General features: G+C 45.7%; 1 protein-coding gene across 1 annotated transcript in view; it reads left to right on the top strand.

Annotated features, from left to right (window-relative positions):
- The first annotated feature begins 2081 nt into the window (after positions 1-2081).
- CUX2 (cut like homeobox 2) overlaps positions 2082-15898 on the top strand; it is a 47881-nt gene continuing 34064 nt past the window's right edge. The window contains exon 1 of the mRNA XM_066609837.1: positions 2082-2129. Coding sequence (XP_066465934.1) covers positions 2094-2129 — 36 coding nt within the window. The 5' untranslated portion in view covers positions 2082-2093. The remainder of the gene's footprint in view (positions 2130-15898) is intronic.

The following is a 15898-nucleotide window of genomic DNA, read 5'->3' as shown; positions in this document are numbered from 1 at the left end:
AGGAGCTTAATTCCATTGCTTCTGAACTAGCAGCACGGCAGGAAGAAAGCGAACAGTCTCATAAACATTTAATTGAACTCAGCCGGGAATTTAAGAAAAATGTACCTGAGGTACAGTATACTTGCTATTATAGAATTAACTCGGTGGGTAAGCTCCTTTTTTCCCCTCCCTCTTGCTCAAACGGGTTGATTTTTTTATATATTATAAAAACAAACTCAAGACATTTGAATGACTAACAAGAGAAGAAGGTAATTAGCCCCAAAGACAAATAGCTCTGAAAATGTCCAATTATTGCTGATTACCAGTGGCCCTGGTGGCGCCATTGTGACTTCCGAGTCCTGATCCTAAATTGTGCTGAGGGGTACATGGGGAGGGTGTCGGCGGAGGGAGCGCACACAACCATCCAGCCCTCTTGGAGCTGTGGAGTGTATGGCAGCTCAGTACTAAGTATCCCAGCCCCAGTAAATGTGTTTGTGTTTTGTTGTGTGCCTGCCTGGGTGGTGTTTGGTGTTCCTTCCTCAAGTAGTTTATAAAAAGCAAATGTTTTTAGACCTTGTTGCAGAAATCCTGGCACTTGCTAGTCTGAGCAGATGGAGAGTTGCTTTCCTGTTGCTGTTTCATTGCTGTTCTTCTCTCTTTTCTGCCCCCAAATACATTTTGTTTGGTTTGGTTTCACAGTGGAGGGTTTCCCTTCCACAACACCCACCATGCGCCAGTCTCTAATATATGTTCCTTGCTTGCAAGTACAAGACCAGGCTGGGGCGGGACATCAAGGTAGCAAAATGACTGATACAAAACAGAGTTTCTGGCTCTTTTGTCCGAAGTACCTGAGAACGGATTCTGTCATGCCTCCTGAGAGGTCGGCATCTGGCATCAGGAGGGTAGGTCCAGCTCTCAGGATGTGGCCCCTGTCTGTTTAGTAGGGACCATCTCAGAGCCAGTTCCCAACTTTGTGGAGAGGCTCTCCAGCATGCCGTTGGTGAGCCCCAGTCCTCTCTTCCTCACCACCAGCAGCTCCAGTCCTCTTTGCCAGATCTCTACCAGGGAGAGAGCAAACATGCCAACAGAAGTAGCAGTAATATGGTCTGGGGCACATCCTTCCAAAATTGACAAAGCCTCCTGGGGACCAGTTTTCTCTCCTGGTAGTTGCTTTTCAGTAGAACGTCGTTGAGAGTTGGTGCCAGGGACCCTCCTTAGGTGCTAGGGCCTCAGCTGCTACCCCATGCTACTGACCACTGATGGCAACCCTGGACAGTCCCTATTTTTTTCCTGATAAAGCATTCTCCCCAACTTGTCTCCTAGTTCTGCTTTGGGGATGGCCTTGTTTAAATGTATGTTAGCAGTGCGCTTTCTTCAGCTCTCAAGTTGCATCTCCAAATAAATAGAGATTTGCTTATTTCCTCTCATGGAAGCTGTACATTCAGGAAGGGACTCTGGATTATCCTAACAGCAGGAGCCTTTATGCCTTATCACAAACTGCATTTAGAGCCCTCTTAATTCCCACCCAGTGTTATCGGGGAGATGTTGTTTGAGGAGTGCAACTCCAAAGCCCCCTTGCACTCATGGAATTGGTTCTGTGGCTGTTCAGATGCAGTTGTGGTGTCTGAAAATTCATCCCTGACCCAGGGCAATGCGAAACAGCCTGAATATTAGGGTCACAAATGATTGGTTAAATGAATTGACAAAAACCTCTTGGTAGATTAAAAAAAGAGACTCTACACTGGGTAGCTGTTGTGAGTGTGTGTTTTAAAGGTTTAATTATTCCTAATTCAAAAAGTATGGCAAGCACCATCTTCAAGAGGAGAGAGAAGGTCTTCTTACACAGGAGGGAATTCCTCTTCTGAAATGTCACCTGTTGTGATCTGTGTATGCAACATCTAAAACCCAGAGAAAGTTTTTTTTAAAAACTTAATTAGTATGCAAATATAATTGATTAATTAAAACTCCTATAGTTAAGTCTGCTAAGATATTCCTTTGATTAGGTGAAAGTCTTAATATAGGTTAGAAACTTGTCCAGATTTTGAGAAGTGCCAGTCTTTGGCCTTGTTCTAATCAAGAGCTTCTGCCCTTTTTTCTTTCAGGAAGTCCGAGATATGGTGGCTCCTGTCTTAAAAAGCTTCCAAGCAGAGGTAAGAAGCTGTCTATGCCCAAGGTGCTTTCTGGCCACTGCAGAGGCATCTGTGAGCCACTCAGCCAAAATACAAAGGAACCACAACAAAGTCTAAACCTGACTGCAGCTCTTGAGTCAGGTTATGTTTCTATTACAGCAACAGAAATAGTATTTTTTTTCTGGATCAGACTAAAGACTCATCTAGCCTAACATCCTGCCTTCAGCATTAGCTGGACATAATGGGAGTTGCACTGAGGCAACTACTGAAACTTCTTCTAACAGGCCTTGTACTTCAGTGTAGGCCCCAATTCTGGAAGCACAAGTCTTTCCTTATCCTGAAGAGTGGAGCTTGTGGAAGGAAAGCACTCCACCATCTGATGATGGCTTCTATCTAGGTTTGCCTCTGTCCTTGAGGCCCAGGAGGTGATCATAGGGAGTACTGTGGCATATTGGGAGTCCAGGTCTGGGGCAGTGTCCAAGTAGCTGTATTTAGTGGGGTCCAAGAGAGGACATTCTTCCAGGAATTCCCATTGGGGGTGTGTGCAACTAGTCACAGAAGGTTTGAGCAGTTCTGACTCGAGTCCCAGGAGGTGGCCACAGCTGTCAACTCTTTTCTGGGGCGTGGAGGTATAAGAACTGTTCCAGCTTCAGGTATTGCCAGCATTCTGGGAGGTTTAAATTCTTCCACAGCGGGGTGGGAAGCAGGCCTGGGAGAAAAATCAGGCTTTGGAATGTTCCTAAAACGATCGCTTTTCTTAGGGGGGAAGACAAGGTGTTCTACCTTCTGCTCTGCTTTTTCTCTATCCTGCTTAGCTGGAAACCCCCAGAGAGACGTTGGCACTTGGAAACGCATATTAGGGGCTGTCATCTTGCAAGCTTTGCGTTACTTTTAAATCTGTCTCTTTGGAACGACGTAATGGCACAAGGAAAAAAAATTAAAGTAAACAATAACTGGATTTACACAAATGTGGGCTGATTTCCATATTTTTCATCACTTCATTTTATTACCCAGTTTTTTTACTGGTATGCTTATTTATTTATAGGGCAATCTGGTATTGATTCATTCTGAAATGCTCGGCATAAACACATAAAAGAGAATGATAACAAAAGGCATATATTTCCAGTGTTGTTTAAATACTGCCTCTTTTCCCAATAGGTTTCATGAGATCCTCTGGGAGAGTGTGAGGGACAGGCTAAATAATAGCAAGTGGGGGCAGACTGTAGTATATTCTGCTGGGTTAGGGAGAGAGCCCATGATCCTGACTGATGGTCAAGATTTTGGCAGGGCTTGGCTGGGTTCGCAGGCGCCATCTGGCTGGGTTCACTGGTGCCATGTCTGAATCTGGAATCTTAGCCTTTGGGCCTCTGAGGCCAGTTACAAACATGAAAAGAGCCTGGCTACTGGACCAGTCAAAAGCTCAGTCTAGTCCTGCTAACCAGAAGCTGCCAGGAAACCCTGAAGCAGGGCACAATGCAGGCAATAGTTTGTCCCCTCTTGTTTAACCTGGTAAAGGTACAGTGCCTCTGAACATGGAGGTTCCACCTGGCCATCATGAGAAATAGGCATTCAATAGACCTTTACTGGTAGGCCAGAGTAGAGTGTCCTTGTGCCATGAATGGTTGGCTCAAATGGAAGAGTAGGCTCTTGAGGCCAAGGCTTTATAGGAGCTGCTGGGCAGGGATTGGCTCCTGGGGGTCAGCTGATGGAATGCTCAGGGAGTCTGGTATGGCAGCCTAGCTAGTGTCTTTGAGCGACAGGATAGCCATGGGCACAGGGCTTGGGTGCAGTGCTTGACTGCTGGGGGTCATGGTTTGAAGGACATCCAGCAAGGGAATTTGGTTCAGTGGGTCCCTTTTTAACTTCTGGGTCTCAGAAGGAGTTCAGAGCAGCTCCTGGTGCTGCCTGGGGACAAGGACATTCCCATTGCGGAGGAAGTGGAAGATGAGAAATGGGGGGAGGGGTTTCTTTTGTAACCCGATTAAATAAATAAAAACCCAAATCTAATTTTCTTTGGCAAAGAAGACAAAAGGCTGCCCGTGACAGGAGCGAAGCAGTGACAGCTTGAAATGGCCAAAGTTTTTGAGTCTCCTTGCAGACGGGGAAAAGAGCAAAGCCAGAACCCCGCTAATTACAAAAGTTGCTTTATGAAAGATAATTCAAAGCAATAATTTAGCAAACATAATCAAGTAGCACAGATGGGGATTCTGATGAATAGTTTGCAACATGCAATTAGCAGCTCTTGCAGTTACATATCATTAACCCTCAGAGCACAAAAATTATTTTCTCATTATTAGATGAAAAGGTAAAATTAAGCTGACTAGACAGTTAAGGAACAAACTACAATTAATTACCTTCATTTATTACAGTCATTATTCGAAACTTTATTTTTTTCCCTTCATTTTCTTCTCCTTTTTTCTTCTGTTGGGTGGCTGAAATTGTGCATTTGGGTACATTGAAATTAAGGTGAAACATTCCACAAGCCTGAGCATCTCAATGTGGGAGGAGGTGGAATAGTGAGGGCTGGAGTGTCCCGGCCGTCCTATCTGTGCTCCCAAAGCGTCTAGGTTTGAGCATCCATGTGACTGACTGCGCGTGACCAAACTGCAGTGACAAATTGGTGGACAAAGGGAGAGGCAAAGATAACATTTAAAGAGTCCCTTCTTTGCTACTTAAGCCTGCCTCCTTCCCAACTTTGTTGCGTGCTTGAGGATACTGAGGTCACTTCTGAGCTATTGCCCTTGAGTGACACCAAGGCATCCCTCTTCTGTCATACTTAGAAACAGAATTAAAACAGAGGTTCCACACAGCACTTAATATTGCATGATTTTATCCAGTTGTGCCTTGCTCCATAGCCAAGAGCCTTCCATAATGTTTACTCTCAAGTAAGTACTGCTCATTCAAGGTCCCTCCCAATATTAATTAGAAGTTTCCTGTTTGCAGATCCTGTCCATTTCATTGCTTCCTGTTGTTTACAACTGAAGGATTTGTGATAAATGGGCTCTGAATTGTCCCAATGAAAGTTTTTGTCCCCACAGAGGGAGGGGGAGGTTTTAATTATTGGTTTCCTTGCATTATATTTTTCTTTTCATTTTTTATTGCTAAATAGTGCTATTCTACTAATTAAAGGGTCTCCTTCTACTCCATGAGAACAAAAACTTACATTTGGGGACAATTAATAAATCTATTCAAGGGACAACTGCATAGTTATATTTTACCCATCACTAGTCCCTGAAATGTGACTAATAGGAAGCAATAAAACAGGAAGCATCTGCAAAGAGAGAACCTGCAGTTAAAGGTGCAGGAACCTGAAATGCCTCAATAGTTCACATAGGAAAAGCTGGTGCTGCAATTATTGCCTCCTCTCCCATGAAGAGATCCGTCTGATCTGGTCCGGAGATAGATGCCTTCTGTTGCAGTTCCAAAGGCCTGCTTCAGCAGGACAGCGAAGAAAATCCCAAACAAGGTTGGTGCAAGAACACAGCCCTGCTTCACTCCGCTTCGGATGTCAAAAGGGTCTGATGTGGAGCCATCGAAGACAACAGTGCCCTTCATGTTCTTGTGGAAAGATCTGATGATGCTGAGGAGCCTGGGTGGACATCCAATCTTGGGGAGAATCTTGAAGAGGCCGTCTCTGCTGACCAGGTCGAAAGCCTTTGTGAGATCTATGAAGGCTATAAAGAGTGGCTGTCGTTGTTCCCTGCATTTCTCCTGCAGTTGTCTAAGGGAGAATACCATATCAGTGGTGGACCTGTTGGCTCGGAATCCACACTGCGATTCTGGATAGACGCTCTCTGCAAGTACCTGGAGCCTCTTTAGTACAACTCGGGCAAACAGCTTTCCTACAACGCTAAGGAGAGAGATGCCGCGGTAGTTGTTGCAGTCACATTACAATCTCTGAGCATGAACTGGAGGTTGTCCATGACTTTGTGTACCTTGGCTCAACGATCTCCAACACTCATTCTCTCGATACCGAGCTAAACAAGCGCATCGGTAAAGCAGCTACCACGTTTTCCAGACTCACAAAGAGAGTCTGGTCCAACAAGAAGCTGACGGAACATACCAAGATCCAGGTCTACAGAGCTTGCGTCCTGAGTACACTTCTGTACTGCAGCGAGTCATGGACTCTTCACTCACAACAGGAGAGGAAACTGAGCACTTTCCACATGCGCTGCCTCCGACGCATCCTCGGCATCACCTGGCAGGACAAAGTTCCAAACAACACAGTCCTGGAACGTGCTGGAATCCCTAGCATGTATTCACTGCTGAAACAGAGACGCCTGCGTTGGCTTGGTCATGTCGTGAGAATGGATGATGGCCGGATCCCAAAGGATCTCCTCTATGGAGAACTCGTGCAAGGAAAGCGCCCTACAGGTAGACCACAGCTGCGATACAAGGACATCTGCAAGAGGGATCTGAAGGCCTTAAGGATGGACCTCAACAAGTGGGAAACCCTGGCCTCTGAGCGGCCCGCTTGGAGGCAGGCTGTGCAGCATGGCCTTTCCCAGTTTGAAGAGACACTTTGCCAACAGTCTGAGGCTAAGAGGCAAAGAAGGAAGGCCCATAGCCAGGGAGACAGACCAGGGAAAGACTGCACTTGCTCCCGGTGTGGAAGGGATTGTCACTCCCGGATTGGCCTTTTCAGTCACACCAGACGCTGTGCCAGAACCACCTTTCAGAGCGCGATACCATAGTCTTTCGAGACTGAAGGTTGCCAATACCAATACCTCCCATGAAAAATCTGGCCATTATATTCTCTCAGAGTCTGACTTCCAAAGCAGTCCATTAATTCTGGAGAGAAGAATGCATCCCAAGCTCCTCCTGAACCCTTCTCCAAATTTTTCATCTTCCATGAATTATGTTTTTCTCGGTTTTCTCTCAGGACCCTCTCTGTTTCTCTGTTCCACCCTCTTTCCCCACCACCCCCACCTGCCTCGAAGGCTGTAAAACTGTTCAAAAAGGATACAGTAGAGCAACCGGCCTCCAAACTGACCTTTCCTTGGCCCCAGCCATCCAAAATCAATCTCCTGCTCTTCTGCCCAAGGAGGCTTCCTTGGGAGCATTTTGACTTCAGGTAGGGCATCTGCACAGGAGGCCTGCAGTGGCAAGTTGTTGGTGGATATGCTGATTGCTGGAGGAAATGTTTTTAAACTAATGCTTCTGTTAAGAACTATCTTTTCCATGGAGCCATTTAGTATAACCCCTCAGTCCCCCGATCTACTACTACTACCAAGCCAAAGTACATGTAATGAAACAGATGAGTGTTCCTCCTCTGTTTACCCCATCTCCATTGCCTTCCTCTTCCTCTGTTGACTCCCTTGGGTCCAGTTTATAGACTGTAAGCCTCTTGGGGCAAGGACCCGGCCTCCTTATATCTCCTAAAGTGCCTAGCTTAATTGTTTTAAAGTTTTTCTCCTTTGCCTACTTTCAGCGCTCATCAAGTTCCTCATTGCTAAGACAAACTTATTTTATATCTTAGACTGGAAGCGCCTTGGGGCAGGACCCTATTCCCTTTGTGCTCGGTAAAGAGCATAGATGGCACTCAGTAATGAACTAGATTACAAAGTGCACGGTCTTTGAACTGCCAAAAATGCTTTTCTCTCTCCTGCCTTGGTTGGAAGAGGATTCTTGAGTCTCTGGTCTCGGCTGTAACACCCCGACTGGAGGCTGTTGCGCTTTGCACAAGGCCTGGGATTCCCACCAAGCAGCATTGCGTCGGTGTCTTGTTGCACAACAGGCGAAGGACTCCTTGAGAAAGTTCTAATGAGATTAACGTCCTTTGGCTTCTAATATCAGGAACTTTGCCAAGGCTTCATTGTGCCTGTCAGGAAGTATTAGGACAAAATTAAGAGCCAGCAGCAATTTTCTTTCATTCACTATCATCATCTGGGCAAAGTAAATTATTTAAAGCCCAGTGATTTTTTCCCTTTTGTTTTTTCTTCTCTCCTTAGTTAAACAGTCCTTTGCAGCAGGTCTTTGGTATGTTTCTCATTAGGAATAATATCCTCTAAAGGATAACATTCTTTTTTATATATGTTTGAGCAACATACTCAAGGTTTGCTCTGTAGCTAAAACTCTCTAGTTTCAAGTATTGATCTTTCTGATATGAGTTGCCGGGTATTGTTTTGTCTTTTTGCCTTGTGAACATGTCAGCAATTGTCTAGGCCTTCCATGGAAGTGTTGGAACTCCTGCTCTTGGCGGGTCTTGAACCGGTGACCTGAGGGACGTCAGATTGATCCAACATGGCAGCCATGTTGCTCACTGGCTTGTTTGCTGGTTTGTTTGGTTTGGTTTTGCTGTTCTGCCTTTCACCAGCACTCTGAAAAATATATGTATGCCTCCACTCAATTGAACTATGTGCAGGATGGTTTAGTGATTAAAAACTCAATAAAATTAAAAACAAAACCCCACCACCCAAAATAGAACAGTACAGTAAAAAGCATAAGTTAAAAGTGGCATGAAGATAGTTGAGTAAAAGATTAAATATCCTGGGAACAGTCAAAGGAGTCCATCGTAGGGGTAATGTGCTACCTCCTGCACCAGGGGATGCAGACCCTAGTGACACCACTGCCTGAGGCCAGTTCCAAAGTCACTAAGGCTACAATCCTATGCAGACTTATCTGGGAGGGATTCCCATTGAATTTAGTGGGGCTCACTTCTGAGCAGACTTCTGAGCAGCTTCTTGTGCTGACAGACAATTGGCGATGAAGCCCTCATAAAATACATTGCTGCTGCAAAATGGCAACTGTCTTTTCATAAGGTTCTGAATGCATTTTGGAAAAGGACTTTATTTTCATTTCTCAGTACCAAAAGACCGGCAGCCCAATCCTATGCATGTCTGCTTAGAAGTAAGTCCCATTTGAGTCAATGGGGCTTACTCACAGGAAAGTGTGGATAAGATTGGGCTGTGAGGTGGGTTAACCTCCCAGGTTTCAGCAACAACACTACATCTGCAACATCACTATGTAGAAGGGTCTATTATAGGGGTGCCCTAAATTCAAAGGTGGCCACAGCCTGACCTTGGTCTCCCCAGAGGATCTGAGACTTCTGTGTGGAAGAAGGGCATTCCTTGGCGTTTTTTATTTCTGTGTCATCTTGTGCAAATGTACCATACAGAGTAACATAAGCAAGGACTCTGTGACCGAAAGAGTTGTCAGTTCATCCGCTCTTGTTATGATTTTAATTTATGGGATCTCACCTGGAGTACTAGATCTAAGTGAGTTAAGACTTCAGTACCTCACCCCAAACAAACCAGCCCTACATGCCATGATTGACCAGGGCGATCCCTTCACCCACACAGGCACAGCGGCTGGAGAGGGGCATGACCAGGGCTTCTCAACAGCAGTGCCCAGGCTTTGGAACTCATTGCTAGGGAAACTCAATACATCTTACTGAGTGCAGTCCAATGTTATGTTAAAACAGCACTGTTTAAAATTGTATCTTCTGGCATTGGTCCTTGGTAACTTTTGTGTGAATTGTGTGTAGATGCTGCTGGTTGTGGTGGTTTTTCATTTGAGTATTTTCTTGTATGTGTGGATTGTTGTATGCTGTTCTGGGCGCACTGTTAGAAGTGCACTAAAAATGACTCAATGCGTACTTGAAAAGACTGTAACCCTAAGCATGCTTAATAGAGCTTGAACTAAGTGGGACTTCCTTCTGCTAAAACATGCTTAGAATTGTACCGACTGGAATTATTTTCAAGTGGGAAATCCTAAGAAATTGTGGGAGGGGCAAGGGGAAGAAGGAGATATTCTCTCTTTCAGACATGGTTGCTGCCTCTGCGGCTTCAGAAAGCCCTCCAGAAGGGACCGGAACACAGCTCTGGTCCCCTTTGGGAAGCTCAGGTGGAGCCAGGCCTGGCTCAATGCGGGTCCCAGGGACCTACGTATGTTGAGCCAGATCTTTGGATGAAAAATCAGTGGTAAACAGGCTCCACCTGTATAATATTTGTCAGCCTGGTGTTTATGAAAGGCTGAAATAAGCTAAGTGCAGTCCAGAGTGTGATTAGATAAGGCTGCTTTTCTACCTGCTGTATTTAACTGTGCCTTGATTTGGGACAGACTATGAACGAGGAGGGAGAGAGTACACAACTCTTTTTACCCACCCACCAATCGCAATAATATTTTTGCATCCCAATGTTTTTTTTTTTTCTTTTTCCAAAAGTTGGCCTGATAAGGTATAATCATAGCACAGAGGCTGGCCTGACAGTAGTAATTAATTAGGCCATTATGCATTCTACAGTGATAATTGCTTTGCTGGAAAGTCACCAGCCATGAAAAGGACCCAGCACCGAAATGTAATTCATCAATCTCCAGTCGTTGCAGAGCACAGTTGTGTTTTCTCACCTTGAATCGGTTGCACGTGGTGGGAAGGAAACAGAAAGAGTGAGAGAGAGAGAGAGAAGAGTCAATGATACATCAGTGTATAAAAGTGAGAGAGACTGAGGACCTGAGTGGGATTTTCACAGGGGCTAGCAAGACACAATATGCAGAGAGTTCATTATCTCAAATGGACCATGTTATGGAGAGGGGAGGGGTCCTACACTCTGCCTGTTAAAAGAGTCCTACTGGATGAGACCAAAGGCTCATCTGGTCTTGCTTCAGATAGTGGCCAGCTAGTTGCCGTCGGGAAGCCCACAAACAGGGCATGGAAGCAAAGGTCCCGTCTTACTCTTGCTCCCCCAAAACTAGTTGGCTGTCTCTGAATGTGGAGGTTCCACTGAGGCATTGGGGCCACTGATAGACCTCTCTGCTACAAATTTGTCTAATCACTTTGTAAAGTCATTGAAACCAATGGACCGCACCCCGTCATCATGTGTCCAACAGTGCTATAAATTCTGCATTGTGATAAAGATTTCTTTCTGTTCTAGCTATTGTAGTAGATAACCCTGAGATCTAGTAGTGTGAGAGAGGGAGAAGCAAAACTTCTTTTCTGTGCGCTTTCTTCAGTGATCCATAATTTTATAAGCCGCTATCCGGTGGGTCCCTCCCTCATCCTCTGGTCTTCCTTTTTCTAAAATAAAAAGGCCCAGGTGGCTCTGCCTTTTCTTCTCCCATGCCTGTGACTCAAAGCCAAGGCTTAATTTAAGTGGGGGGCTTGGTCCAGGCACCTGCTTTTCAATGGCTTTTCCAAAGTGACTATCAGATGACAGTTGGGGAGAGCCTCCTAAGTCACTTCTTGCTTGACTTTGCAGTGGAAAACTCAGGCATTTATGTGCTTCTTAGCTGCATAGCTGACCCACATGCTGAAGTTACTGATGCTGCATTAGACTCCATCCTGACAAAACAGCCAGAAGGAATCTTAAGTTGGATGGAGGAAGGCTTAAACAAGACAAAAAATCCACCTTTGGTTCATTAAACACTGAATGCCAGACTACAGTTGCATTGTGACATTTAACTTTTTTTAGTTGTTATTGAGGGGAGTGAGATAAGAACTCTGGTAAAATACCAGTCGGCAATCCATCAAGTCATGTTGCAGAAAATGTAGCATTTAATCCCAGTGGTTGAAATGTACAGAAGGATATTGTGAAGATGGAAACTGTGCAGAAGAGGGCCACCGAAATGATCAGAGGTCCAGAGCACCTTCCTTGTGAGGAACGGCTACAAAAGTTGGGGCTTTTTAGCTTGGGAAAAAGATGATGGAGGAGAGGCATGATTGAGACTTCAAATTATGAAGCATAGTTTGGAGAGAGAGACATTTTTCTCCTCTCACAACACTAGAACCAGGGGTCATCCGATGACACTGATTGGGGGGCACTATAAGATGGGCAAAATTTGGAGTTCCACAGTCTTGGTTCACGTCCCTGAATTCGGTGGGGAATCCTTAGTGCCTGTCCCAATGTCCCCACTAGGGAAAGCATCTTCTCTGGGTTCTTGCTGTACAGGGGATTGCAGAAGGGCTCCTCTTCTCCTTTTAAGGATTCAGACTCTGGGAGCTGGCAGGCCCTGAGTGAGAGGCTGTTCACTCTACGCCCACACCTGTATGTATGGTTTTATAAAAATGCCCCAAGGGCCATTTTGGTTCATGGAAATTGATGAAGGAAAGCATCTCGCAAAATTTCTGTTCCAGCCGGAAGCATAAAGAGATGTGGAAAAGGGGGGGAGGGAGGCCCTGTGTACTCAGATGCTAAAAAAGGGCCGTGTCTTATGCAATGTTAACAATAGGGCAGGGGGAAAATAGAAAAAGATCTTTGTGCTGCGATGCCCAGGAGCAGCGAAGGAGGGAAGGCAGTCTGTTCAGGTGGCTGGTGAATTACAAATGTCTGGTGCGGCTTTTGTTCTGAATGACAAGCAATTTAAATTCAGCCTTGTGTGGAGGGCTTGCAAGCTTTTTTGAGCAGCCAAGAAAAGAAGAAAAAGAGGCAGATTCATCTTCTTTTTCCCTTTAGAGTCAATAGATTGGCTTTGCTGCTCCTGCGCCAGGGATGGACTTCATCTGATCATTATAAAAGCGGCCACTTGGGATTGCTGGCAACAGACAAGCACCCCTTTGCTCGTGACAGCACTGCCGGGTTCAAGTGGGGCTGGTGTCTTCGGGGTGTTTTTTCTTAGCTGTGTCCTTTGCAGCTTAATATATAAAGCAGGAGTCCTGGACACACGTTCTAAGCGGGCATATCTGCACCACGCCAACAGAAAAGCCTTTTTTAGGCTTAGAAGTGAGCTGCTCTTGCCTTGTTTTTAGGCTCTGGAACCCTGAAATATACACTTGTCTCTTGTGACAAACCCATTTTGCCTTTGTTTAAAAATCCTCCGCTCACCTCAGCCTATATGGAACCACAGGGGCAGCACATCCTGGTCTGAATAGCAGTTGCTGGGCCGCGAGGCATCTTGATGGCCACTCTGGGAAGCAGCATCTGATCTTGCAGGGTCTTGTGGTCTCTCTGGCTTGTCAAAGTGCGCTGGAGACCACTGGAGTGCACTGAGATGCTCTGTGGAGTTCTGTTTTTTAATTGTCAGCAGGTGGAGTTTTGATTTTAACTTGGCTGCAGAGAGTGCCGTAGTTAGGGGAGAAGCAGTGCTGCTGGTGGGGCATTTCCCAAAATGTTGCAAGGAAAATCCTGACACAAATATACTGTGTGACAGCACAGCCATTGTCAATATCCCTTTCCATGTTGCAGTCCAGATCAGCAAGGAATCCATTCAGCCCTAACGTAATTCTTTCTCCCTTTCCTTCCCCTGCCCTGCCCCCCTCCCCATCTCATTTCAGTATTATTCATGGCTGGTGATAAATTGGACATCTCACCAGCAATATAAACACCCCAATTCTATGGTAGAAGGGAGAAATTTGTCTCTTCTGCATCTTGCTGTGCTTCCTGGTTTAATGCAAAGCCATTTTTTTCTACCTGCCCAAGAACTGAAAGATGGCAGGTGACGGTTCTCGCACTTCAGCAGAAAGGAAACAGGGCACCCTGGGAGCCTGGTGCCAGATCCATCATGGATGACACGCAGAGTTGGACCCAAATTGTGAACCAAGTTTTAATATAGTAGTTGGAGCTTGACAGAGTTGTGGAAATCTCCTTCCTCCCCCCATCCCTCACACAGAGGAATGCTGCAGGTTTTACGCAGAATAAAGGGCATTAAATTTGGCAGTCACATTTGTGTGTCTCTAGCCTTTGCAGGGGTCCACAAATGACCTGCAAATTTGAGGGGGAGACCTGAGCAAACTGGTGAGAGGAGGGGTTCTGTTCTCATCCACCAACAGCCCTTGTTTGTCTCCTTTCCAGACAGTGCCCGCAGAGCCTTGCAAGCAAAGCCACATGAAGTGGAACAGGCTGGGCTGGGAAATACAGAAAAGGTGGACAGGAAGCCCCTTTGGCATGCCCCATTATTTTTCTTTTGTCTGTTTTCTGCTGCTGCTCATCTAGTCTAAACAATTCCCCCTCTGCCTGTTGTATCCCCGAGCGGCAGTTCAGTGCAACAATCCAGAAGTTAGACTGGCAATCCTCTGGATTCCACTCATCTGAGCGTTCACAGGTTCATGCGGAAGGAGGCAGTCCTTCAGGTATCGTCAGTGCATCTCTCTGTGTGTGCATGTGTCCTACCCACTGAGCATTTTTCATTTGTTGTGTTGGAGAGGGTTTTAATTTGTAAAAAACTGAGAACGGAACCTGTCTGCTACTGTTTCCCAACTCTCTCTTTAAAGTCAACATGCGTTCTGGCTAGTTGAGGCGAAAAGCAGTGCCCCTCCCCATCAACTTAGGATTTTTGTTTAAATGTTTGAAGGGAAAAAATAAAGTGGAAGGGGAGGCAAAGCTCTGATTTTTAAAATTTAAACTCCCGCATTGAATTATAATTTTCATTTACACAATGCACATCAAAGATTTATGATGGCTTGACATTAACAGGAGTTTCAAAAGATTTTTTGCCCAGGGCAAGTGGGCATTGGTTTTTGAATGGTGCACTTGGCACAGACCACAGGCTGAAATTCACACAGTTTACCTTGTGTCCAGGTGGGGCTTGGGAAGGAAAGGTGATGCTCTGACTACCAAAGTGTAGTCACCCAAGCCTCTTGTTTTCAGACTTTCTGATGTGGCTTGAGTTGTCTGGATCATTTCTACTTATCCAGACATCTGGATGTTCAGATTTAATGGTGACTACAGACTCAGGACAGATGAAAGAAAGGGGTCAGGGCCTGTAGCTCAAGGTAGAGCCCCTCTGTTGCATGCAGGCAGTGCCATGTCTGGTCTCTGGCAGCGTCTCCAAGCCGAGCTGGAAGAGCCTCTTGTCTGGTGCTACCAGTACATGGTGACCACGCTCAGTGGTCTGTCTCACCGTAAAGAAGCTTCACATGTTCAGAGTATATCTACACATAGTGCAGAATTAATTCATGGATTCCGCGGCCACAAGATGTGATGATGGCCACCAGCTCTGATGACTTTGAAACAGAGTCTGCCAGATTCATGGAGAAGTTTGTCTCTGGTTATTAGCTAAGTGAAACCTCCATGTTCAGAGACGGTCTGCCTCAGATAACCGGGGCTGGGGAACAACGGAGGGAGAGGCCAGTTGCCCTCAAGCCCTGCCTGTGGGTTTTGTGAGGGTTTCTGATTGTCTGCTCTTGAAGACAGGATGCTGGACTAGAAGGGCCTTTGGTCTAATCCATTCGTAGGTTTATTGACTATTTGCCATTACAGGCAGGGCTTCTGTTACTGAAGAAGAACCAAGGGAAGATAGACGTTCTCCCAGTGCTACCTTTCCAGTTACAGTGTTGTGGTGCATGCTGTACCTAAAGAACATCACCCTGCTACAGAGCTATTAAAAGGACAGAGTGGAATACTGTTATCCTGGGGGGGGGGAGTACAGGTGTACACACTTCTAGCCCACTGGTAGTATTGCAGCACCATTGATGTGGTATGTATAGCTGAATATGTGTGGAGTTGTTTTTCTCTCATTTTTTTGCCTCTAGCTATCACAGAAGGGCTGAAGAGGAGGCTGGTCTGCATGTCCGACATCTAATTACAGGAGATTAATTATTTCTTGGGTCTTCCTGCCAGCTTGAGTGGCAGTATTGGAAGGGATTTGAAACACAGACTGTGCTAGCTTGGATGGAGATTTTGCTAAGCAACTTAACTGCAGAGAGAAGGGTAGTGAAGGTGGAAGAAGGCAGCCTCTGTCCTACGCCAGTCCCAGGTCCAATACATTCAAATGCAGGGGAGTAAATTAGTTGTCAAACCCAGCACTTCTGAAAGCTGTGTTATAAGACAGGCAAAACAGGCTCCTCATGGACTGAAACATCTGTAGCAGAGCAGACAATGTTGTTAAATTACTAGGCTGAGTCTGGAATCATTTTGAGT

Source organism: Tiliqua scincoides, chromosome 14 (assembly GCF_035046505.1).
Source record: "Tiliqua scincoides isolate rTilSci1 chromosome 14, rTilSci1.hap2, whole genome shotgun sequence".
In the NCBI taxonomy this organism is placed as follows: domain Eukaryota; kingdom Metazoa; phylum Chordata; class Lepidosauria; order Squamata; family Scincidae; genus Tiliqua; species Tiliqua scincoides.
This window is presented reverse-complemented; position numbering and strand designations above follow the sequence as displayed.